The 27,650-nt window shown below is 34.0% G+C and overlaps 1 protein-coding gene and 1 long non-coding RNA gene across 2 annotated transcripts in view; one reads left to right on the top strand and one right to left on the bottom strand.

Annotated features, from left to right (window-relative positions):
• The window catches only part of LOC124365088, a 317,158-nt gene that overhangs the window by 60,574 nt on the left and 228,934 nt on the right, over positions 1 to 27,650 (bottom strand). The gene's annotated exons all lie outside the window — the stretch shown is intronic.
• On the top strand, positions 14,117 to 18,792 carry LOC124365085. The gene is made up of 4 exons (XM_046821020.1): positions 14,117 to 14,264; positions 15,743 to 15,829; positions 16,881 to 16,968; positions 18,716 to 18,792. The coding sequence occupies exons 1-4, from the start codon at positions 14,193 to 14,195 to the stop codon at positions 18,775 to 18,777; spliced, it is 309 nt and encodes a 102-aa protein (XP_046676976.1). The 5' UTR covers positions 14,117 to 14,192; the 3' UTR covers positions 18,778 to 18,792.

Below are 27,650 nucleotides of genomic sequence, written 5' to 3'. Positions count from 1 at the left end.
TTTACTGTTATCCACTTTTTTGTTCTCTATTGGTATTGATGTCCAAATATGTCATTAACTAATGTCATATGATACAGTATTATGTAAAATCATATTATTAGGCCTTATTAAATACAAAGTTCAGTGATTATGATAATATTATTATTGCTTTGCTTGCATATGTCAACTGTATCTCAAGGGGGGGGGGGGCATGACCGGCAAGGACCGTGTGTCCGCTACTAGAGCAGCTCGAATTAGAATAGTCCTACGGCGAATGATGCGTGCACCCTGTACACTCCACGTCCAACACTGTTACTAGTTTTACGTGTATGGTAAGAGACATTACCGATTAATCTCATCATCCTTAACCATAGATAAACGTCAATAGTATTTACAGTAAAGCAGTAAAAATACGTTTCTTTCGTTCATCTGTACTGCAGACAAAGTGCAAAGCAAGGCACACAGTAGTACCCATAGCACGTCATAGCGGGAACACAGCTGGTGGTCAGCAGCGAATTGGCAACACCGCCCCAAATGTCATTGGACTATTTTCGTGCGGCCTACTGTAGTCAATCTGCTTATTAGTTTGCTCTAGTTTGTAATGCAAGTAAATTTGTACCATGCTAAATCTTTTGCTTAGTTACCATTCTTCTAGTAATGACCACAATTTAGATGATTCATATTAAATGTTAGATGTTTTTTGCAGCTGTTTAAGTTCCTTGTACACAATAGAATTAATACTTTTCTGTCATATATATTTACTGTGTCTGTAGTTTGCCGCTGGACAGCGCGCAACTGAACATTTCAAGCGGTAATGAATATTAAGATTGGATGACACATAGACACATTTGTTACTGGTCAACAGTACATTTGTTACAGTGTTTTTCTTTTTGTTTCATGTTATACTGAAAGGTTGTAGTATGCATATATTTCACATTTAAAATTTGGGTTTTGATCAGGTATTTTATAACTACATTCCTATTGCTATTTATAACTGTAGTCTGTTATAAAATATAGTTACATTGCGGCGTTCATAATATAATGAATGTTCTGGTAGTTGGAAAAGTAAATTATAAACGTATGTAACTTTGACTGAAGTTTTTACCACACGTATACGTTGTGTTAGAGTAAACAATTTCTGTGTTCTACTTCCATATGAGTATACACATGGCCAGTGTGTAACTAACGCCTCCACTCCTGGCCGGGGAGAGACCGCGGCAGCTCGGTGTTTGCCCGGCCAGATGTCCCGCGGTCCTGTCAAGGGCTCTTCTCGGCTCACCACCCTCGGTACTAATCACGACTATCGATTAGTGTCCCGCCAGATACACCCAATACTCGTCTAGTGCCTCACCAACTGTGTGAAACGCGAGGGTGTCACGTACAAGTCCGCAGGTCTTCTGTATAACACACCTCAATAGAAGCAAAATATAGCTACAGTCTATCCAACGAGTGTTGAGAGAGGTGCTCCGCCCACAACAATCCGGAGACAGTAGCTTGGGAAATTTCACGTGGACCATACGGATTCCCCCAATGGCTTACTTTCCCTATGGTCTTATCCCTTTAAAAGAATGGTCTCTGATATATTGGGCAAGACTTATTGCAAACGATTCACCAGTCACACCGGTTTACTAATAATACAACGTACAAGACGTATCGCGTAACAGGCTTCGCTGAGGTTCCTTGGAAAATTTCAAATCTATAGCTCATTCATACTATTCTCGAGATGTCAGACAGAAACAATCGTACAGAAAAGAATCTTTTAAATTCCCTCGGGAGACAAAAGATACACTGTGTCAACCTTCAATAACGCTCAGCCAAATTACATAGTTGGACATGCGACATCCAACACTCACTCTTGTCTATGTGTCAATCTATTGTCATGCAAAATTCATAGTCTACAGGTGAAATATTTCTCAAAATATCTTACCACATGAGGCATTCACATTTTTGTTCATAAGATAGGTTTCATAGTAGTGATATATAATTAAAGTTCCGGTTAGCTAGGGAGGTTACTATAACGCAAGAGTGCGCTAAAATCAAGTCTTGTCATCAACTTTGAATAATGACGTTTGCCTTCTCTTTAAATTATGAATAAAAATGTCACGTGTTTCGGTTTGTTGACAAGTGTAGTTCTTGTTCCATTTTCTCGTTGCCATCACAATTACCTATAAGACCAAAGTAAAAATATTTGAAAATATTTCTTGGCTCAGCCAAATCTCATAGACTGATGTGCAGCATCATCGAACTCAATTATATAAATATACTATTCTATAAATAAAGTTTCATGCCCAATTTCAAGTCTACAGGTTAGTTCATTTTCGAGTTATCGTGTGGACAGACAGACAAAAATGAAATGTGTTCAGCGTCATGAGAGATACGCTTCGCTGACGCTCAGCAAAAAAGGCTCAAGCAGTTAAGTTGGCGCTGCTGTTGACCGCATTTGAATCTATCTGTCACCATGTCACTGACATCAACACTCAGTGAATTGACTATAGTGGCGACTAGGATATTTTACTCTCAGCACTCGTTATTGGACTATAGTAGCGATTAGGATATTCACTTTTACCACTTACCGGTTAATGGACCATAGTGGTGTCTGAGTTATTCACTCAACACTCTGTGAATGGACTATAGTAGCGACTATATTCACTCTCAACAATCGATGAATCTACTATAGTAGCGACTAGGGTATTCACTCTTAACACTCGGTGAATCAACCATAGTATCGACTGGGTATTAAATCGATATATCGACTATAGTAGCGACTATATTCACTCTTAACACCCGGTGAATCAACCATAGTATCGACAGGGTATAACTCGATATATCGACTATAGCAGCGACTATATTCACTCTCAACAATCCATGAATCTACTATAGTAGCGACTAGGGTATTCACTCTTAACACTCGGTGAATCAACCATAGTATCGACTGGGTATTAAATCGATATATCGACTATAGTAGCGACAGGGTATTAACTCGATATATTCACTATAACAGCGACTAGGTTATTCACTCCTAACAATCTGTGAATCGACTATAAGTCTCACCTTAGACAAAATAATATGTACTTCGTCAACACTTCATACGTGGGAGGGAGGATAAATTGTTCTTTTGTGAATGTCTCTGGCTTTAGTGGTCGTATTCACTTACATATTTAAGTTTTGTCTGCCTCGAAAACATACTGTTCTGTCCGTTCATTCCCAACCAGTGGTTTGGTGCTTAAGCTAAAGATTTTATGCCTAAATTGAAGCTTTAATCCCAACTTTATGATTTGAGTTACTAAAAAGTGGTTTTATTCTCAAACTAGATATGCTAAGTCCAAAAACTGGTGGTTTAATGGTTAAAAATGACATTTGTATACTGAAACTTGTGATAAACAATTAATTTCTAAAAGAGTTGTTAGATATTTAAACTGGACGTGCAATGATGACAACAATATCTGAAATGATTGAGCAACGTTATAACCGGTGAGAAGTGATATACACAAGCAGTATACATTATTAGCTGTTATAAATTTATAATATAAAAGTTGTACAAGATTGTTAAGCACTAATGATAATAATCTTAGCGTACAAGAGTTGTGCACTTTATACATAAACTGGATGTACTGATGACAAACAAATCATCTCTTTCATACATAACACATAAACAAAACAACTTAGCTTTTTCTTGTTTTAATTTATTTACTATTCAAAATGTCTTTAAATATCTAAATATAATTGGGAAAAAATAATTGAGACCTATAGCGTTAAGTTGGTTTGGGTATGTCATGACAATTAGTTAATAATAAATAGGTTACCCAGTGATACTGCATGAGAAACAAATTGGGGTCCTCTTTATACTAGGGGATATATCACTTTGCTTTCAAACTATGCTTTCAAAAATTTTAAAATCTTGACCTTACCTTCCCTCTATATTTTAGAAACATTGACTTTTCTTTAGGTCAAAGTGCGATCATATAAGAGGAAGTGAAATTCACTCCTATGAAACTAGAGGAAGGGAGGACTACCGAACTGGGAGACACAGAACGGTAGTCCATAAAAGTTTGCCCTCACAGGTGTTCATCTGGTCAACAGGCTACCAAATTCAATTAAAAGTGTCCCAATGCCCAAGGCATTTAAAGCTAGTCTCAAAAAAATATTGATCGCAGAAGCCTTTTACAACACAGACGAGTTTATGACACACGACTGGGAGAACGCGCTACAAACACACTGACCACCGGATGAGAGTGGAATAATTCGAATGAATGAGAGAGAGTGAATGAAACAATTGTAGGTTTGGATGGGAACCTCGATGTAAGATTGAATGGAAAATTTTAGTTTAAAAAAAATCAAGTGACGGTTGCATACTCAACCGGCATATTTTATTGTAATTGTAAATGTCAATTGCAATAAAATATTTATTTATTTATCACAGGTTTCTAACTAAGAGATCACGGGTTCAAATTCAGGAGAGGTCTAAACATGTTATGACAGGAATAACGGCCATGTAATCCAGACTATACAACATGGTAAAGAACTGAGGCTTAACAGAGTTAAAAAATAACATATCTATGTTTTGGTAATCAGCTGTTTAAACTAATTAAAACTCATATAATATTAAAATTAAAACTGTGGAATTCCATGGGACCATACCGACGGTTGTATTTCAAACCCACAAAAAGGTGCCAACAGTAAATTGCATCCCTATACTCGAGAAAACCGGCAACATCGGAAACCCCAAATACTATTATAAACTAAGATAAGGTACATAATGATTTGTGCTCTAGTCCACGAGTATGGCATTGTAGCGTCTAGTTTAGAGCCACATGTAAGCCCTAATAAACTGTATAGTGCAAGTGTCTTGTGAATTATATCCCTGCAAATTATTTTAATTTCAGTTCAGTGTCGGTTTATTGAACAATGTAAGGTCTAAAAGCTTTCGATTGACACTAAATATATTGGTGAACATAAATCATAGATACTCTTAATCGCCAAACAAAATTCAAGTAAATCTTTTAACAATATTTATTTAAGGCCTATATATATATATATATATATATATATATATATATATATATATATTTTACTATGACAAAATTCAGGTATGCGATCTGTGCCAGATTTCTTGAAGAGGAAAATATCCCTTAAAGGGGACGCTAAAAATTTCTCTTGAGGTGAAAATGATCGCAAGATATAAAATTCGCAAAAAAGAGAGAACACTGTAGGTGATTTGTGAAGATTGAGAGCGGCAAGGTGTGGCGTTACAAGGTAGCGGTGAAGTCACCCCTATGGGGGGATGAACACACATAAGTACTTGAGACACGGCATTGCCCCGGGCATCACTTGCAAGGAACTTCTCGACATGTTGTCTTACAGTGTGTTTACACCTCCGCTTCAGGCATATGATACGATATTTTAAGTGCTTTACACAGGAGTTCCAAAGTATCCCAACACAATCATGCCTATATCAATGTCATCCAGTTTTATTACGGCTGTAAGAAATATGATTTATATAAGGAGACTTATAGATCTTAGTAATAGTACTCTGTGTGTTGCAACACATCTGACCTCTCAAAAGTCTCATTCTTGATTGTGAAATTTGAATTCTAAATGTACAAATACAGTTATTTGTACAAAAAGTAGAATATTTTCTTTAAGACGGTAGTTTTACAATACCAACTGGTAAAGTAAAGAAATAAAAAGTCTGTAAACTTAAAACTTGTCACATTAGCCTGTTTTACAATTAGGAAAACAATTCTGGTCAGTTCAGTGACCTAAACCTAATTTTAACTATATCCTTTTTTTAAATTCCTAATTCGAGGCGGTCACAAATCACAATACCAACTTCTTTCAAAATTGAGTACAGTAAGAGTATTCATTTAATTAATAGCAGATCTAAGTTCAATGGTGGTACATGTCTCTGCATAAGAGTTTGCTGAGCGTTAGTTATTATTTTTACATTGGTTTATGGTTAAACATGATGGCATCGAAAAAATAGCAGACTATATAAAACATTTTAAACAAACTCAGTATAATTGCAAAGATTACAACATATGGCATATTAACACATTTCTAACTCACTAAACTTTTACCTTTGCACACTGATATGAAACCTAATTTAACTAACACAAATGTCAATGCATTATGTGGCAACATATGTCGAGGAAGACATCATGTGTTAGCATGAAACATTTCTCCATAGACAAGAATGAGTTCTATAATGGAGAACGACCAACCATGGAATTTGGCTAAGTGTCATTGAAGGCTATGACTTCAATAGTAGTCTGGGACAGTTTCTCCTTGGATTGCCGGAGGAGATGTGAAAAACCTTTATGATTATCTGCCTTCATATACGTTTGCAGGACATCTTCAGAATGAAATTAGCCATCGATTTTAAAAGTTTGCGAGCAACCTCAGCGAAGCCCGTCACGTGACACCTGGTGTGGCGTTTACCTACCTTTTATTAAATACTGATGCCACTTGTAATTCTATAAATCACAGTTATAGCTGAACCTTGTTCTGTTTTAAGGAATCACACTTAGAGTTTTAGCGAAGGGGTCGACAAATTTCATTTCTATCTGTTAGTTTATCTGTGTCTTCTGTATATCTGTATGTTAATCTGTTTGTCTGTCTGTCCGTGCAATACCTCTAAAACGAACTGATCTGTAGACGTGACATCGAATTGTGCATGAAATAGGTTTTTCTATCAAACCGAGGAACACCGAGTTCAATGATGGTTCATGAATAAATTTCATAGTGTGTGACTGAGCGTTAGGGGATATTTTTACATTGGTCTTACGGGTAAACATGAAGGCAACAAGAGAACAGGTGACTAAATAAATGTTTAAACTTAATGCACCCATTAAATATTCAAACATGTAACAGATTGATACATGTAGCCTAAATAAATCTATCCTAACACATACAACATGATTTTATAGTGACTTGGTGTATAGACTTTTATTATTTAAAAAATTATATGAAAGCCAATTTAATTAACAAAATTCTTCATGAAAATATTTCATATACAGACTTTCAATTTTGCTATGGAACTTTGAAGAATTAGGTCTATGATGCGTCATTATAGTGTTAACTTCTTCTTCTTATGATCGTCTGCAACTATCAGTCCGCAGGACATTTCGTCAATGAACTATAGATTTTAAATTTTTCATGCAGCCTCAGCGAGCCCTGTTAAGACAAGTGGTGTGGCCTACTTCTACCTTGTCTATATTAGTAATTCCAATTTTGCAAATTATTCAAAACAAATTGATAAAAATTGAACAATTCTCACTTAAACTGTATTAAAATAGTAATGGCTACAGGCTATTTAGATATCTTTCTATTCACTAAATGACATCCAGGTGCGACGAAAAGTAGAAAGTACAAATACACAAGTTACTTAGTGAATTATTCATCCAGTGATTATATACATATATATATATATATATATATATATATATATATATATATATATATATATATAAAATACATTACAACTTAACGCGTGTAATGCAACGTTATAATGACATAAGAAGAACTTAAGGAATGTCACAGTATCCTAAAACTGAGATAAGAATTAGTAGCAATTTATAAGACCGAATAGTAAGTTTATTTTTCTAGGAATGTGACTGTTTTTCTAACAAAATAAAAGCGGAGGTAAAGCTGAAAATCTCTCACGGTTTGGACAAAATTGCGCCAAATCGACGGAGGTAAACTTGTCCCATTTCCTGGGGAGAGTTTGTCCCATTACCGGAGCGGACTGCGACTACTAATGTGTTGTGGACAGAAGGAACTGCGGCACTAACGTGTGCCGGACACGAGGGCCAGCGGACCAGGACTGTAAGCTAATGTGGACGTTGAAAGCCCTCATTGCTATGCCACCCGCGCGGTCTCCCGCTCCTCGATATTTTAGCGGTAATTTTATTGGAATAATGAAATAACTCGGGCAGCGAGGGCCTGGAGGGCGCCCCTAACCTAATTATCTAATCAAACTGTGTCGGGGGCCGGGAACATATTGGGCACATTAACTGTATCCTGACTGAGGCGCCGGGGGCCAGAGGATACAGGACGGCCATAGAACCCATAACCTCCGTCGTGCGAGGTCTAAGGACATATAACATGATAACTCACACTTATATATGGCAGTTCAAAAAACACCTCAAAACACTGAATCAAATGGTATGTGGACATTGTGTCATATACTTAAACACTTTTATTCAATATATAGGTTTGTAATCTCAGTGATTTCACGTATACATAATTTATCCCCCACAAATGTACAGTAATAATACATATTTAACTAAATCATGTTTGGTAAGAGCAATTTTTGAGAGAGTTAAGCACATTTTAGAAACCGTGTCTGTTTCATTATTCTTTAATGAATATCTCTAATTCAATATTAAATAATGTTTACCATATGAATAAATCACCAGTTTTTAACATCATAAACAAAACTAAATATCTTTATATTTTATAATTTAGTCACAGATTTGCACTAGGGACTTTTGAACTTTTATCTATTGTACGCTTTTAGGAACCCCAATATTTGTTCATAAATTAATATTACTACGAGGCAAAAACAATGTATACTACCAATTCTGGTGAAAATCATTAATGCTACTAAGTAAGGTAGAAATGTCACGCCACGTGTCGCATAACCGGCCTCGCTGCAGTGCGTATAAAACTCCAAGTCTGTATCTCAATTTTAATATAAGTTATCATGGGAAGGTAGACAGACATGAAATTACACATAAATTGTTTAAATCCCCCGGTAGGGTAAAGAGAAATTGTGTCAACCGATTGATGACACTCAAATTTAATCGTTAAATATGCACCATCATAGGACTCATTCATGTCTAAGTAGAAATATAATATTTCTCGAAATATCTTATCACATGACACATTCACGTTTTTGTTCGTTATTTTGGATTTCTACACAACCAAGTCACCAAAATATATTATTGTATGTAACTCTAGGCAAGTCTTATAGCTAGATAATATACAAATACAGAACTCAGTGTTCCTACAAAGCAATAAAGGTTCACGTAAAATTTCTAATTCTATAGCCCATTTTGTTTCGAGATATCATGCAAACAGAGGAACAGACATAAATAAAACTTTTTCCTTGAGTGATAGGCTTCGCTAACGCTCAACCATTTATCGTGAACAATATTTATATTTCAATGTAATAATGCAGTAATTTTGAATCGTTTCCGATGAGGGAACGTTGGCTTCAGTTTGATGATGTAAGCGATAAAGGAATGGAATAGTGAAGTTTACAAATACATTTCCAAGGCTGTCAACTCGACTAAGAAAAAGAACCAAAAAGCAATTAATCGTGTCAATTTTTAACACTGTAAACTTAAAGCTAAAGATTTAAACTGTAATAGAGTATTAATATGTCCATTCGCAATGTGCAAACATCTTTTCTTTATAACTGATAAGAGTACAACAGTTTTTAGAAACTTAAGGAAACGCCACGTTTAGCTGTGATGGTTTTTATAAAAAGGACAAAAGATTTAACTTTCATGTACGTTGTTTAACCTGACTACTTTTCATAGTAACATTTCTTTGTGGATTTCTTTTGTTCGCCTTTAAATTCAAAATTAATCATATAAGAGGTAAATAAATTATCTCGCTAGCTCTAGAAGCAGAGCTCCCTATCCTACCACTACGATATCACGGTGCCACCCTCACGTGCAGGTGTCGGCGAGGGAGATTGGGGTGGCAGTGGGGTGGGGCGCAGCCTTATAACGCAATTACCAAGAACAATGCGCTAAGATTTAACACGTAGCTGCCACAGACTCGCAGTGTACCGCTGGAACCCTACCGCCCCGGCCTCACGTTAATTATTTTCACTTAGCGGTAACGAGCGAATGGCCTACCACTACCACTACCACTTTGACTCGTGGTGCATGCACTCAGCTACTAAGGCGCGATAGTTTGTTTAATTATTGCTGAGCGACTCTTGTGAAGAGTTACTCACAAGTTAGTTTCAGAGGGTCGGTTATTAGAGCACTATTCGAGTTTTGCTTTCAAGAGCGCGTTCCACCGGAGCTGGAAACTTAATTGCCAAGAGGTTCGTCAGGCGCAATGACTTCTTAGAACTTGCTAATAGATGTGTGCGCAGGGTCGCACCCTTCGTTAACAGCGTAGTGCCCTAAAATAATTGAGCTTTTGCAAGTTCCAAATGGTTTGTTATAATTAAAAATATTCTTTATCGTTTTAAGCTATTCAGCTATAACAACAAAGTTTATGAATATAGAAATTTTTGACATTACTATTCTCCTAATTTGTGGAGATACAGGGCTTATTCTTACTGTCTAAACATATTGGCTTTGGCATATTTCACTTTCATAGAACTGAAATTATTGTAGTTTCTTTTTAAGTACCTTCTTTCATAAATTGTACTAGTGAAATTAGATACTTGTTCGTATGAATATTTACAAGAATAGTTCTAAAATCAGAACTGTGCATATCAATAATAAAACATATCGGATATTAAATGTAATCTAAAAATAAAGAATACAATAATAATATGACTAAAATAAAAAAATATATCTTTTACCCTCGATGTATCTATTTTTTACATTTTTAATATCTTATTGAGCACAAAGTAATGAAGGTTGCGACATCAATTGGAAAGTTGAACAGGTATTATCTTTAAAATCCTTATTTGTAACTATTTCTTGTGTAAGCTATGTAGTCTTTTTCAGCTATATCTTCACAGTTTCTTCACTCTCTGAAGCCACTCTCTGATGGCTCAAATTCTCTGACGTTTTCACGGAGGTTCTTTCTCCGGCAATGGCCTTTTTTCGAGTATAAAATCATTTTAAAGAAAAATTGTCAACTCTATTTGCAAATTTTCCTCGCCGAGAATCGAATTTGATCCATGAAAAGAACAGGTGGTTCAAGAGTAACAATGCTTCTTCCTGTAAATCATCTCTTCAGCCTGTAAGATTATGCATGACCTAAGAGTTTTTGGAGAGTCACGTTAGGATGATCGAAGGAAAAATTGTCTGAATCTCAAAATTATATTCTATTTAATGTAATTTTTAACAAGCCAAACAAAAGACACTGGACACAGTATATAAACTGCAATTAATTAATAAATAGATTCTTCGTTACTGCAATCCCGGTTCGTGTTAAGCCATCCAGGAGGTACGATTGGAGGGGTGAATCAGAGGTTGCTCCTGTACATGAGTTGCAATCTGATATTAAAAATCATTTAAGAAATACCATAACTATAGAAGCCTCTCAGTGCCACGCGCATGCGCGGAACACGGGTGGGCATTCACAGTTAGCCCCAGGCTTAACAATCGTTTTGAATGCACAATCTACATTTCTCGCTGGAATATTGAAGTTTTTATATTTTCAGATTTGAATAAGAATACTCCTTACTGAACGATATCTATTTTTTAAATTAAACAGTATCTAGTTTCACTCGGCTAATTTTATATTCTGTTTAAAGTATCAACTTAAAAAAGGGTTAACGATTCGATGTATCGCTCGCGAGATCCAGGTTCAAATCATAGTATTTTAATACGAAGAAATAATGTTATAATCAGTTCAGGACTTGAGCTTCACAATATTACCAACTGGATACGCTTGTCATCTGACTATATAATTGTCAGGAAAACTGTTATGTTACACAAATAAACCGCTTCAACGAAATGGCGATGGACTTTCAGCATGCAATTAAATTCTACCCACCAGTCCAACAAAGTAATTCGATTATATGTAACAATTTCATATCACTAGATTCAGTTTATTTAAAAATTTGGGTATTCTACGATTTTCTCGTTGGCGTTATGTTACTCGAAAGACACAAAATTGCATTTTTACTTTTAACCCCAAAATCATTATAGTTCCTCCTTAGACCAAGAGGAACCTATCTACCAAGTTACAATTCTCTACACCTTTATATGAAGGGTTATCACACAGATAAAGGACAACGACACGATTTTAAAAAGGACCTTTATGGTCCTTAACATGTGATAGCAAACATTCTAAACACAACAAAACTGAAATAACATAAACTAGTAATGATAATATTGTCATACTGTAGCTAGTATTTGATTGAGACTAGTTGACAGAAACTGCCTAGTACTGAACTGTCAGTTGTAGCAAAATAACGATTATAATAAAGGTAGTGCACTGAAGATTTAGTACGTAATTTAAAACCGTACGTTTTGTGATTAAAACCGTTTACAAAGTAACTACATGAAAGTAGGTTTAAAGCAATCCTATATCGTTAGAAATACATATATGTATTAAGTATAGGTGACTTTAATGGAGAGATTGTTATATAGAAACTATCAAAAATGTTGCTTGATAGCTTTTATTCAAGAACTTGATTAACGTCCTAGTTACTATTATTATCGGGCATATATTAACAATGACTAGCAATAAACCTTGATCAAAAAGGATTGTTTTTATTACACTAAACTATCATCAACACTTAGCTGATGTTCTTAGTAGAATGTAATGAACATTTCATTAAACAATTAACTAACATTAAAACCAAAGATTGGACGTTTCATGTTGTATTAACCATCTCCATCATAAAACAGAGTCTAGTCTAAGTATTGCATAGTGTACATGTTACATTTTTTGAAAAGGTTCGCTTGTGTTTCTTATTCTTCACTCCTGTAATTTAGAAGACAGTGAGGTGTGCAAAAATCTTAATATTTGTGAACTTTAAAAGTTATTTTTCACTCATGTAAATTAAATTAAATTCGTAACTTTTCATCTGTCTCCAATATGGGACACTTACTATTATTATACGGATTGTCACGAGACTTACAATGGGTTATGTTTGACTGATTCGGTATGATTCAATCTATTTCATATCTAACACAATCCATTCTGCATAAATTACATTATCAGTAATCCGCATAGTTCACAAGCACCCGATATTTGTCAGTAATTGTAACATTTCGAGAGTTTTCAATCAGAGATAGTTTGATTGGACAGTTTTAATTGGTTTATTTTGATGCTCGGAAATTATAACTATCGAATGCTCTATAACAATCGATAATCGGTAAGAAAACTCCCAATGAACCACCAGCTGTGAGATAAAAAGCAGCAATTTTCAATATACTGCATTACTTCACTACGAAATACTCATATTTTAGTTATAGTAATCAATTATTTGGCAACTTTATTTGAGATCATTTATGATTTTCCCTAATGAATCCTTGAACACGGATATTCCCAGAGTTGCTGTAAAGATTCTTTAACATTAAACATTAAAATTCTTTACACACTACGTAACTCAAGTTGGTTTCAAGCCTATATTACGCTGCAGCTCTCCACAGTTTCCCAGTATTTTAGTAAGATAATTTATTTCGGCGGGGCATTTTAACGCTATAGCAAACTTTATGTTTTCTTCTTTAGATGGTTTTTCATTCCTTCTTTACTATAATTTTTATGAAATACCAATACAATACAATATATACCTACAATAGACTTTTACAGTTTCTTGTAGTAAGTACAAACCACTTTATTCAAATAAATGTGATGTATGAGTTAACTTAAGGTTTGCTTTGGAACTGAACAAACCAAAGTTTATTTAGAGTTTTTAATTTTTTTATTTATTTATCATTATTGTTTAACTGAAAATGTTAAAATACATTTAGCTGAAAATGGAATGTTGGTGTACAAGTTAACATTAATAGTAATTAAATATAACTATAATTATACGATAATAATTATGCAAGATTTTGCATGAGTTGCACATTACCTTGGAAGAGGGTAACGTTTTATAATATCAGAAAAGATTAAATATTTTTAAAGAAATTTCACTCCTTGTTCTAGAATATTAAATATGGCACAACTTAAAATATATTTTCCTATACGAATAATCAAAATCGTCATAAACATCTGGGATAAGAAAATGTGCAACTCTATGGCGTATTTATATTATTTTTAATATAATTTCGTAGAATTCACTTACTCTTAACGCAGTTCCAAGATTTCTAACAAACCAGATAAAATGTATATGTTAAAATAGAAGAGGCGTTATAATAAATTGTAACTGCATTTTAATTAAAAAAAAAACATACAAAAATACTTCGTATCACAATGTTTTACTCTATGGCATCGTCCAAAAGACCAAATACTGATTACAAACAATACATATAATTTCACACATGATTTATCGATTGAATAACATTATGTAAACACTTGCATATGTGCTGTGTGTTTTTTAATGTTTTATTAGATCCATGTTTTTGCATTTCCTACTTTATTTTATGTTATTCCTGTCTACTCAAAATGGTCCTGTAAAAACGATTAAGGTAAATATGAAACATTTTCTTTTTGGTCGAGACTATGCTTATCACTACTTGATAATTAAACTGACCGAAATTTTTTTGCTATTGAGTATACACTAATGCAAACTCGTTTCTTACATTAACATTCACAGCTTTTTAAGTAATAAGTTATTAATTCAAATTTCATAATTGGAATCTACTCTGAGAAAATAAAAATAAAAAATGTGTTACAATTTTAATTGCTTTAATTTTGCGATAATATTTAATAAAGTATTTAGCGATTAAGATAAGGTTAGATTTAAGCAGTGTACTTAAAATTATTATTACGACATGTCAGCAGAATATCGGCATATCTGTACATCTAATCTAAATCACAAATACTTCTCAAATAAATGCTATTGGACCTATACATTAGACATTCATATTATTAACCCACTGTTAGTGTAATTTCAGCTAGACTTCAGGGTTCCGTTCTGAACAGTCTTATGTGTTTTAATAGCAATAACTGACATCATCTACTCAACCAAAGACATTGGAGTTTCATTCTCTAAAATATATATTAGTGCTTAAGACTTTGACTCCATCCACAGAGCTTCACCATAGCGTAGGGGTCGGACTGAGGCTTTCTAACCGAGAGTTCACGGATTCGATTCCCGGAGAGGTAAAAAATAATTGCAAATAGGTTTAGACTTTTTTCATTAAAAAAAGGTTAGGTATAATCAATTAAAATGCAACTACTGTAAAAGAGCTGCCTTAGAAAGAAAATTGATCACTGAACTAAGTTATTGTGTAGTAATTTAATGTGATAATTTATCTCACTATGCCTTAAACCACTGTTCAAAATTCACTAGCTTCAATATGACGACTGTTTTAAAACTTTTACATGCAAATTTCGAAAAAAATCACCTTGAAAACAAAACACGGTCAGAAGACACAACAACTAGGCCATAAAGAACAAAAGTCTGTTGATTATAGCCGGATTGTATCATATTAACGTTACCAAACGTTTCGTTTCTTCATATGCTAGCATTAGATTTCCTACAAGTTTTTGTTGTGTTTTGTTTTTGCTGTTTTTGTTGTTGTGTTTGTTGTGCGTTTTGTTTTTGTGTTTGTGTGTGATGTTGTTGTTTTTGTTGTGTTTTGTTGTAGTTTTTTTTGTTTTTTTTTGTGTTGTGGTTTTGTGTGTGTGTTTTTGTTTGTTGTGTTGTTGTTTTTGTTATTCGTTAAATTTGGCACTTATCTATTATTTTTAAAGTAGTGGTTTTTTAAAATTTTAACCTTGAAGTAGGATACAGTAAGATTAATTAGCATTCCAAAATGTAACATTTTTCTTTTTTGAGTGTTATAGAAAAAGATCTAGCAGACAGATAGAAAACTAAGTATATTAGGACCAATTATTAAAGGATATATTCTCTAGCCATTTAGTCTTGAGGAACCTTATCCACAATTCTATAAATGTAGTTTATAAACATTCTGTATGGTTCAATTTTTCACCTGCCCAGCGAATACTTCCCGAGCCAGTTCTGGTGGACTATGTAGACGGCAAGTTTGTAGCTGTGCCTTGCAAATGGTGTGACTACACATGCCCGGTAAGTCCTGATAGTAATACATTTTCAATTTAATCATTACTAGCCAAATTTGAACCAATAAATGAAATGTATGACATGTTAGTTATTTCTCAGTAACATAAGAAATTTGATCGTCTACCGGAGCCAAGTCACTGTTTTTTTCTGGTTAATTATTAAGATAATACTAGTATTTCAGGACAAAAAGTGTCTGACTAGTACGGTACCATTCCTGCTTATTAAATTAATGTTTCCCCGTTTATATAATAGTATAAGCTGAGCCAAATTGGGTACAGCAACTTTCTAAAACTCCTTGTTCTAACTCAATTGAGACATCGTAGATATATTATGAATGGTCTAATTCTGAACTGCGATGTGAACTAAATATATTTTAAAACTGTTATTTCTTATGGGACTGAAGTATGCAGTTGATCTTATCATGCTTTCAGAGCCATTCTTCTTGGAAGGAGAGAGTGATTACTAGTAACAGATAAACCAGTTTTGACTTCTTTTATAGTTGTCATTCGCTCTCGGGCTCCTGACAAAATAACCACTGTTCACTCACGGATAATATACTGTATACGTAAAACGTAACATGGATAATTTAATAATTATTTATATAACCCAAATAAACGCGGTAACTTGGTAGAAGCCTTATTTTAAGACAGAAAGAAATCAGTACGTATATATTTAAAAGCACCACACTTTTGTGTTTAAAGTTATATTTTGTGAAAATAGTTTAACTGTAAAATATATAAATACGTGTCAAGTTGTATTAAATCTTGTTTATTTTTATGTGTACTGTATAGATTCTTAATGTAAATAATCTTTTCCGTATAATTTTATATATTTGACAAATGAGACATACGTATTAGGCCAATGCAGTTCGTTTTATCTTTTTATGGAAATATATAAGAATGAAGCTAATTCGTAATTGTATTTCAATTTGTTAACTTATTGGGTTTAGGAGTACTAGTAAAAGGTTTAAAATTTGTTATTTGTTTAGGAATTTTACTTGCTAGTAGAACATATTGCTATTGTGATAGATAACGAGTGATATGGAATTTTTATTCAGACCGAGACAGGCGAGGACCACGTGACTAAGACTACACTACTAGACAGTGCTGCCCAGGGAGTACACAAGTTGCTAATGTTACTGTGCCGTAAGTAAATATGGTTTAATTTTATATTAACTAAATCATGTTTACTTTAACATTAGTTTCACATTGTTTTAAAACACCAGCATATAACATTTGGCATGTTCTAAAATTGTTCGGGGAAATATGAAATATAAGTTACAAATTTTCTTGAGTCGTAAAATAAATCTGTTAAATAAGATTTAAGTAAAAATATTTGGGGGGCGGGGGGTTCAAACCCCCAAAACCACCAAAAAATCAGTTTTTGAAAATAGTTTTTTTTAATTTTGTACTAAATTCTGAATTGAAAGTAAAACCCAATCACAAGCAATTCTGTTCATATGTAACACACGTGTTAAGTGTTACTTTAGTCGGCGATTTAGATGTAGAACACAAAAACATGACATACATGTGTTTTTTGTATTTTTTATTTTGCTACACTAATAAGAAAGAAAGAAAGAAAAACAATGGAGGTATCACTTATTGCCCGGTATAGTTTTTATTTAAAGTACCCGCGAGAATCTAATTTATCAAGTTTTAAAGCGATAACGATATGAATGTTTTTTTAGCATTTGGATTTTATGATTTAATAATATGGGTTTGTAAAAAAACCGTTCGTTAGCGTAATTTAAATATAACTAACCTCTATTTAAAAAATATTGTTTACATTTTTTTACTGCATTACTTTATTTTTGAAAGTTTTGACTAACCAATCCTCTATAAATTATAGATTTTACTTTTATGAACACATTATTCCGTATCATACCATTAGTATCATAACATGTGAGACCAGTAAACGCTTGCAAAAACAATTCGCTCCAACAAAATCATGGAAATAATTTTTTTCAGTGAAATTGAACACTTGTTTCAGATAGTGAATACAAGATAGCCTACACACTATCCAATATGAAAAACCCATTAATACATAAAAATTTTACTTTTTAACAACCCTTTGCAATTAAAATGTAACAGTAGTGTTATACTCGTATTGGAAGGATACCAGGATTTCGGACATTTGCCATCGATATAGGTTATAAAAGGTATAACACAACGTTTCGACGATTGTAATCTATCTTCTTCATCAGGTTGGGGAGATTCTTTCTATTCGTTATTTTTTATGTATTAATCCTTCCATCCTCAATAACAAACTTTAAACAAAGAATACATCTAGAATGCTATTATGTTTTTGAGAGCAATGTGAAATAAATAGTGAATACAAGATACACACTAATGTCATGTATGAATCCAAAATTTTAGCTTATTTTCTTCTTTGACAATTGCTATAACATGTACATGTTCTAAAGCAATAAAATTATTATTATTATTATTATATAAATTAACTTATTATTGAAACGTAAGACAATTAATATTATTTTACCTGTTAATAAGATTCTAACCACAAAATAATCTTAATTTGAATCACTTGTCCATATAATATAAAATACTTAAATACCTTGAAATTAAAACGTACTGTAAAAACAATGGATATTTAAGCTTTTATGAAATTCATGCCAAAGTACTTTAAAATGGAGTACTGGTTACAATGGAAGCACTGCGTAATTTAAGCTAAATTAATCTCAATTGTGCCTCATCGCTCTAAGAACTTTAAGCCGCATATATTGTATTTTTAATTATTCAGTGATATTTATAAATGCGTGTTGCACTTCTCGTCCACTGAACAATTAATTGTGTTCATTTACTGAATGATTTTAGTGATACTAGTGCAGTTTAATGAGTCGCAAGATGGTTGGTAAATTTATGTTTTGTTTTTCAGATACGATGAATGAATCGAAATGGTTCAAATTATTCGTCCACCCAACACTCTGCTATCATTAAAGTCTTCTGGTGAAATTACTGTTTCATTTACAAATCTCGATACTGCTATAAATAAGTTTAAAGCAATTCTTTAAAGTAAAAGTGACATTTCAAGTTAACTATATAATTAGTTAGAACAAAATGAAATGCAATTAAGGAACGTCCAATTTTATAAAATGAAGGAAAATGTACATAACAATATTATAAAGATCGAAAACCTAAATATGACACTGAAAGCTAAAATTCTGATGAGATAGACGATCATTGGTGTCCAAAAGAAGACACATTTACTTCGTAATAGAAAAATAAATTACATTAAAAAGAATCCAATAATCACAGACATTATTACATTTTAACAGTATAACGAGAATATACAGGGTGTCCAGCAACCTGTTCGATAGTAATATTTTTTGTAGGTTACAATAATTGTTCAGTATTTTAATAAAGAACCTTAAAAAGTTTATTCGTAAAAATCCACTACATTGTTTTATGTACTTGCAATGCATGGATTTAACCTGTTTTTACGTTTGGTGCTGTAACTCAGTTATTTGTTATTCAATCTTTTTGAAAAAAAATTCTTGAATTGGTAATAAAATACGCTAAAAAAAGTTATCCTTGTGAATTTGTTGTCAAAGTAGCCGTTTCAAAGCTAATACAATTTGAAAATTTTGAACGGCCGCCACTTTGAAATGCAATGAGATATTTGTTTTATTTTTTTCACTGAAAAGGACCAACACTAGGTTAACATAACTGTTAAGTTTGAATTCTGTATCTTAAGTGGTTTGTGAGTAGTAATTTTTTCCCCAAAAAACACATACAGACAGACAGACGCTAAACGAAGCGAAATAGGGCACCTGTTATATTGCATTATTTGTTAGTTTTGGCCTGCTGAACGATGTGGCAAAGATTGTTCGAATGGTTGCTGGACACCCTGTATAAGACACGCAATATATATTAGCTAAAATGTACGCTGAAAGTAATTACATATGGAGGCTATAGACAAGACATGAGACTGTCTATAGGTTGTGTACCTAGCATATCTAAGATAAGCGAAATTAGCGATTATTATTACTATATAACTTGGCATATTGCGTGTTACACTTAAAATAAACAGATATTGATTTTATGTATAAATTTTTTATCCCTTTTTTTCTTTTCAGTATATAACTGGCCAACTCCAGTTCAATCCTCTAAACTTTTAATTTTTATTTTAAATCTATTGAACATTTAGAGTTCTTATTTTATTTTGCGGCCCTTTTCAAGGCTCGTACTAAACATAAGATTTTTTTTCACACGTACTAATTATTGTCGATTGTAATAAAGATGTAGATATTGAATTTTAATTCCAATTATCTTTAGTAAAATTACTGCAAATATAGATTTTGTACCTTAAGTAGAAATATATTAGCCATTATGGATTTCTTTGATGCTGCAATATCTTTATTAACAATTTATATGACAATTTATTACCAATAATATGAGATAAAGATTACCTATTCGTTCTTTCGGAATTGTGCGTTTATAAATCGTTTGAAAGAAACATAATGTAGGAAAATGAAGAACGTCCTTCTTGGAACATAGTCATTTTATAGGAAAAATTCGTAAACATTTGTAGTCCATTCTTGAAATCTCAGTTTTCCACAGAAAACAGGGAATTATCAATGGGAGAGATTTTTGTATTTTACCAATTTCAAACTGGTCTGGTATGTGGTATTCTATAACTATGTAAATAACTGTTTGATTCCAATATAAAGTGAATATAAAATGTTTAAGAAAGTTAAAAATCCTACGATAAGCTGTGCTCTGTCCAAAATCAAATATTCTTGTTTCAATATATCTATTATACAGAATGTTTCACTAGGAACATTTATGTTAATATATTAATATTTGTATTAACATGTACTATTCAAATGTTCATGAGAAATTTCACCTAAAACTGTTGTAAAAATAAAACAGTTAATAACAACAAAACTCATTCGTAAAACTACACCAATTGCTATATTAATATATTAATTAATCGATCAATACATTTTTACAGCCATTGTGTAACCAGTTATACATAATGTATGTTTAGTTTAATAGAAAACCCCTATTTCGTATCTTATGTTATAATATATCCGTTTACAAGAACGTATTGAGGTACTAAGCGTGGTGTTATTTTGTCTTCATTTTTTTCATTTCTCAAAAGCTATTTGTTCTTCAACGACTTCTATGAAATCTTGCGTGGTCAATTTAAACTTGAGAAAATGTATTTTTATTAGTAATACGGTTGGAGATCGCAATAAAATCGTTTCATGAAATTTTCTGGGGAAAACGAAGAATTTATTTCTTCATCCCAAAGTTGGAAAGGTAGTTAGGGGACACACTGTATGATCCCTGATGAGTATAGCTCAGACTTTTGAGTGAGCATTGTGCATTTAATCCACTAACTGCTTTCAGCATGGGGTTTTAAATCATGAGAGTCTTATGGAGAGAGAGAGAGAGAGAACAAATTACGCTAGGATCCAGCCACGAGCGTCCCCGGGCCAGATGACCCTGCCCCCAGGCAGATAGCGAGGTGCCGTCGCTAACGGCCCGTGACGACGACGACGATTGCTACGCCGCCGTGCCGCTGCTGATGCCGCGTCGTATGCAGATGCCGTGACCGTATCCGTTAGGTTAACCGCGGGCCGATGGTCAATTGGCGTCCGCAATTTCCGCATTTCACGGGTGGTTCCGGCTGATCGAGTGTACTTCTGCACAATACTGCTGACTGACACCTGATTATCCTGCAATAAGGAAGCTGCCCCCGTCACACGGTCCTGCTGCTGTGCCAGAGAATCCTTAATCCATTGTGCGTACAGATGTGGGTGAGTGAGGTTAACACGGTACAGTTGTAATCTTAGAGAACTGGTATACCAGAGGATTAAAGCCCTTCCTGGTCACGAAGTTAAACTGTCTTGTACCACAAACCAATGGTCATGACCCACCTTCTTCTGCTTGCATTTTTTCCCAAATGATCCTGGATTAGACATGCCATTTCGTCATTAATTACATTTTGTCTTTTCTAATTAGGTCTTCTATGTGTTCCAATTGGTTATCTAGCACTTTAGTCAATCGCCTCCACTGCTTGGCGGGTACATAACGTTCCTTTCACACATTAGGCAATCATTGAAAGAACTACTCTCTTTTAAAATAGGAAATATATCTCCATCTCTGCAAAGGGCTAACAAATCTTTCATTTAATCAGAATGTAAGGGAGTTTTCTCTGATATTCCACTTAAAGCAGGATCGACCAGAAGTCCTTCGATAATTAAAATCCTTCCTTCACTACACAACATTGGTTTAAATCCAGATATAATCCTTAAACCATCCTTAAACTGAAAATTTCTGCTCCAATTTCACACACAATGAGTCATAAAATACACACCACACAATAATTCCTTGTGTTTTTAAGTTTATAAAGAGAAAAAAATGAGATAGAGGGGGAAACCTTCAATTTACATACATACATTATATTTTCCAAACATTAAATCTTTTTAAATTGAAGCCCACCGAAATCCACCGAGGTACTAGAGATACTGACTCTCAGTTTTATTGTCATAACGGTGATTTCTTATAGATTTTACAGAATGTTTAAGATACTATACAGAACCTAAATAATGTATCCATTAACATATACAAAATTCAATCACTTGGAATGTTTGCTTAGTATAAATATTCTATACATCTTAATTTTTTGTGGATATACATTGATCGATATATTTTTGTGCCTTAAGTACCTTATTCATCATATTCTATGTTTCTAGTGTTTTTACTCATATTTAGTTCCATTTATTATTCCAGCTTGTTCCAGGTGTGAAAATATTCATGCTGAGAAAGATGGGATTTGTATTTTTTATTTGGTTGTGTTATATATAAACTTTTTTTAACGGTTTGAAGGATTGGACAGAAAAAGCTATAAATATCTAATCCCCGCCGGTAAGGACCGTGTGCTGGAGTCTCCAGCTGGAATTATGAATGTTAGGCCCAGTCAAGTTATGCTAACCCGCCGCGCCGCCACCACCCGCTCATTCATGCCAAGCAATATCTGGCCACATAAACCGTTTTTGCCGATAGCCCGTGCCCACACATACATTAGGGCACCACCTGTGTTTACCCGCACTTTATAGCCGCCTTTGTCACCGAGTTTATTGAGTCGAAATAACAAATTATTTGCGACGTCGGTTGCCATCAGTCAAACACTTGTACTACCCTGTGACTACATTGAATAACACCGTGTAAAGTTGTTTAACTCTTTAAAATTAGTTACTGGTTCATAGGTAGAGGCAGAATTTACGAATAGTGAACCAAACCTCTGAACAAACCTGAAATCTGATTTATCACATGCGAAAGATAACAAGCAGGTAACCAAATCTTTACCAAACCTGGCTTGGTTTGTGGTTTCCAAAACACTGCATTTATTTTATATTACTTGTGTGGTGTGTATCTTTAGCGTGTTTAATTTAAATATTTTAAAATCAAACCGATAAAAAAGAGCCTATCGACTTGCTAAAATATGATTTCTTGTCCAAATATGATTTCTTGTCCAAATATGATCTCTTGCTCAAATATGATTTCTTGCTCAAATATAATTTCTTGCTCCAATATGATTACAATTACGCTATTGCGTATTTTCAATTGAACAAACACTACGTTTCAAGGAGGGATCAGTAAAAAATAACAAAATCTTGATGTGAACAGGAACAAAAGCCATACAATTTCGTCATATATTTGTCAATTTTCTAATTAAATTAGTATTAAAATAGTAAATGTATAACTATTTTACATAAAGATTTACTTAAAAGTATAATTATAGTTGATAATAAACACTGAAAACATTTTTTCCAGATCGCCATAGTACTTATGAAAGAAAATACTGAACGCTGTGGTGGCAACCCTGCAACAAAACCTCTTTTAATTACTTTTCAAACATCTGCAGAATACCTTCAAATTTAAGCGTAACTTGACAGTGAGTTGAAAAATGTAGAGCCTTTCCAGACTAACTGTCTCTTAAAAAGCTGTTTTATGTTTTGGAATTGTGATACTTCTACCGAGATTGTAGGTCTAATTACTCTAAAGGCTACGGAATAGATGTACGATTTTTCCAACAAAGAGGACTGGTCATTGTTTACAGTTATAATTTCAATGCGTTGTTTTCTTGGAGATATGACGTACAAGAGTGCTTGCGTAGAAGATAAAAGATTGCTCAAAACCTTTTTTTTAGTTCAAATACGAGGTCCTCTCCTCACATTTTTATCTCCCTCACATTTATACACCGTAGCGATAGCGACTAATTTATCCCTATCATAGTAACATTTGTTGCCTAGAGTTGAGGAAGGTGTTTTGCATACTGATTGTATATGATCACATAATCTTAAAATATACTTTAAATTGTTGTCGATTTAAATTCCGTAAAATTTCGTAAAAGAAGACGGACTGATAAGAGAATCACCAATGAAAGAAGGAAAGGGGCAAGCAAAACATATATTATTTACAAGAAATTCGGTTACAATTGCCTTGTCATTGTTTACAACGGAACTTCAAGTCTCCAGAACATTTCTATCAGACGGTATTCCACGGACGCGGACGGTTAGACAACGACCCGATTTTAAGAACTGTATTTCTGTAAAATTATCTTTAATGCTATTCATTTAAACCTGCCATGCTCAAAGATCGGTAATGGTTTTGACCGTGACGCCCGCGCACCGACCTTACCCGACTGTAACAAGGCGCTGGACACCGAACCCGTACTCGGGGACAACAAAGACTGTTATTTTAGAGCAGATCTCAGGCGGAAGCTTTGAACCCAATTAGCCCGGACGAGAGGTACCGGTGAGCGCTGTTACCGGGAAAAGCGCGGTGTTCGCTGCAGACCAATTACTCGGGGAACCTCTGTCGGCGCGTCCAGGGGGTACACCTGCGCCCTTCTTCCGTCCCGGATAACGAGGGATTAACCGTAGGCTGACATCTTCGGCAACAACATCCGAAGCGGAGGGGAACCGCGGGAACAACAAGGACGGCAACTCGCAAACAACAAGCACCTGAACTACAGACCCTGCACCGTAATGTTAAACCTATTCTACAAAACGTAATGTTTACTATGTGTTTTTCTGGAGCACATACATTAATATTTAATACTATAAAACGTAGTCTTGTGGAGTCATACAGAGAACTTTAAATTCTATTTAACTATGACCTACTTATAGAGCTGCGACAAAATATAGTTATAATCAAAATTGGTATTTTGTAAATGTTTATAATATTGCCGCATAAGGCATTAATGACATTAACTTTAATTTTTCAAACAATCAATTGTCTAACAATTAAACAGTGATAGAAAACTGACAATGTCAGTCACAACGTACGACACGAAATTTGTCAACAATTTTGAATTATCAGAGAAGTCTGTATTTTTTATAATTGATTACACAATTATCGTATAAACGCAATGATGATAGCTTAACTTTAACCAAACTAAGTGTATTTAATCACATCCAGCGTTCTTCAACTCATCACGATTTCAGTAGGTAAGAAGTCAGTAGGTAATACAAATCATAAAATTAATCCTGCAAATAATCAAAGACAAATCCTAAATTGTAAAATTGGGATCTTTATACAAGATTGTCTATACAGAAATAAGCAGCTCCTGAAGTATATTAATACACACAACCCTGCAACCTTGCGTTCGATGCATCTGCAAGATCGATCGCTCAAGTCATTATAGGATTACAAGATTTATTATGTTCTCTTTGTTCATAATTATTCGCATTTCCCGAATTGCTCACTACTTGCGATTTTTGTCTACAATTCATTCTGGGTAAACCAAAACACCCGCAATGCGGTGCTGAAGTAACTTTTCGTGCAGTGGCTGAAGTAAACTTTGGATAGCGGATGCCAATGAAGTACCGACAACACGTTGAGGGCATTTGCACTCTCATAAAAAATAGTAAGTATTTTTGTTTTGCGCAACAGTCGAAGTGACATCTCAACAAATTCAAACGGTTTAGCTAGACGAAGTTGGCAGCCTGGCGATCAACATGTACGATTAACGATCTGGGTGTGATATAGAACGTACGCTAGTACACTGGATATAATTACCCATCGTACGTTGACAGTATGGATACCGAACCTCGCTGGAAGTATGGATGTCCAGTAGATTAACCAATAATTTGTATATGAATATGTATTACATTCTAAGATACAGTGCTCATATTTATTACACCGAACAACAAGAAATGTAATACTAATAATAATAAATTATTTATAGCATTAGCGATTTGTACAATGCATGCCATTCGCTGCAATATTAATAAATACAACAATTTTTATCTACATACCTCAACTCTATCATCCGATAGGTCTTCCCATTCCGGGATCTCCCAATGTTTCATGAACTCCTCTGTAATGTGAAAAGGTTTTACAGTGAACGCCATTTTCAGGCGAGTTTGAAATACCTTATGCACTTTGTAGTTGGGGTTTAAATTGAATTCAACAATCTGTTTTACAAATTGAACCTGTAAAGGCAAACGTACATGTACTGCTGACTTATGACTTCCAGTACGGTAGGTCTCCCCACTCCTAGTCGCATAACAATGTACGTCACTAACTACTTTCATTTTGTATTTCGTCTACTACGCAGAATTAAAATACCCGGTACACGTTGTGGGTAGTTCCAATCAATTTCTATTTTCTGGCCGAATATGATGATTATTTTGGATACTGAACAAATTAAATTGCACACAACGTGTATGGACAGTCTATTTTGACCACCGTTTTCAATAAAATGCGCGCAACGCCACATAAAGATTTTGAACAAAGTATTTTTGCAATACATTGTACAAGATGTGCAGTACAGATCGGTAAAGTCAAGTCCTTGTATAGAATATTACGGGTCACTATGTGATCCGCTCTCCATTTATTTAGACTATTGAGATAACAAACCAATTCCGCCAACCGTCTTTACAATTATAAAGTACGGTGGACTTTCAATTTAATCGCGTCGTAATAACAGTGGCAAAACAAGTCAAATAAAATGCACTTTGTCACGTTCATATTATTTACTTAGAAATTGAGTTACAATACTCAAAGAAAAAACGCATATATGTTATTCTACTTATTAAAAAGAGTGTGATAATCTAAAGCAAATTTAACTTCATAATTTTTCATACTTTCTTGACTAACCATCGGACTCCTTTGGTTTCGGTTGGACCAACAACACCGAATAAAATTTTATATTGATCCAAAACTATTAGTTTCAAACATCTATAATTAAAAAGATTACATCTTTAGTTTTACAAAAATAAAACAATACGTTGAGAAGGTTCGAAACTAGCCTCTTCTTAAGGTGACAAAACTCCTTACGGCGTAAGATAAACGTTTTATGTAGCTCACCAAACAATCAGTTTTAAGCTTCCTCTTAATTATGCATTACTTGAGATATTCTTACTCCTATTTTGACAAAGAGGATGATTGTAATCCTCGGAATGTAGTATTCTATGTTTGTAACATTAACAGTGGTAAATGTTTTGTTATCCAAAAAATTATCCATCGCCAGCAATAAACTTTAAACAAAGAAGCTGTGATTGAGTTGTTCAATTTACCTGTCATCTCAACTATAGAAACATATTTTCTAAGTTAACTACCTGCAAGCATCACCAAATTGGGTTTTGATTTACACCAGCAGCAAAGCAACACTAATTTTGTTTTAAAATCTAAAAATGTTCCAACCCAGATCGTGACGACTGGAAAAAAACAAACCGAACCAGGCCGAGGACGAGGAAATAATCTTTACACAGTTTCCGCGGCCGAGGTAAGCGCTGGGAACGCTTCATGTCAGACCGTCAGGTGATGTCAGGTGTCGCGTTAACAGAAAT

The sequence above is a fragment of the Homalodisca vitripennis genome, chromosome 6, assembly GCF_021130785.1.
Source record: "Homalodisca vitripennis isolate AUS2020 chromosome 6, UT_GWSS_2.1, whole genome shotgun sequence".
In the NCBI taxonomy this organism is placed as follows: Eukaryota; Metazoa; Arthropoda; class Insecta; order Hemiptera; family Cicadellidae; genus Homalodisca; species Homalodisca vitripennis.
This window is presented reverse-complemented; position numbering and strand designations above follow the sequence as displayed.

Excerpts from the sequence above, each read along its gene's own strand:
- LOC124365085 (XM_046821020.1), top strand. The coding sequence starts at position 14,193 with ATGTTTTTGCATTTCCTACTTTATTTTATGTTATTCCTGTCTACTCAA. Across the intron at positions 15,830-16,880 it reads GGTGTGACTACACATGCCCG|ACCGAGACAGGCGAGGACCA; the intron begins GTAAGTCCTGAT and ends ATTTTTATTCAG. Across the intron at positions 16,969-18,715 it reads GTTGCTAATGTTACTGTGCC|ATACGATGAATGAATCGAAA; the intron begins GTAAGTAAATAT and ends TTTGTTTTTCAG.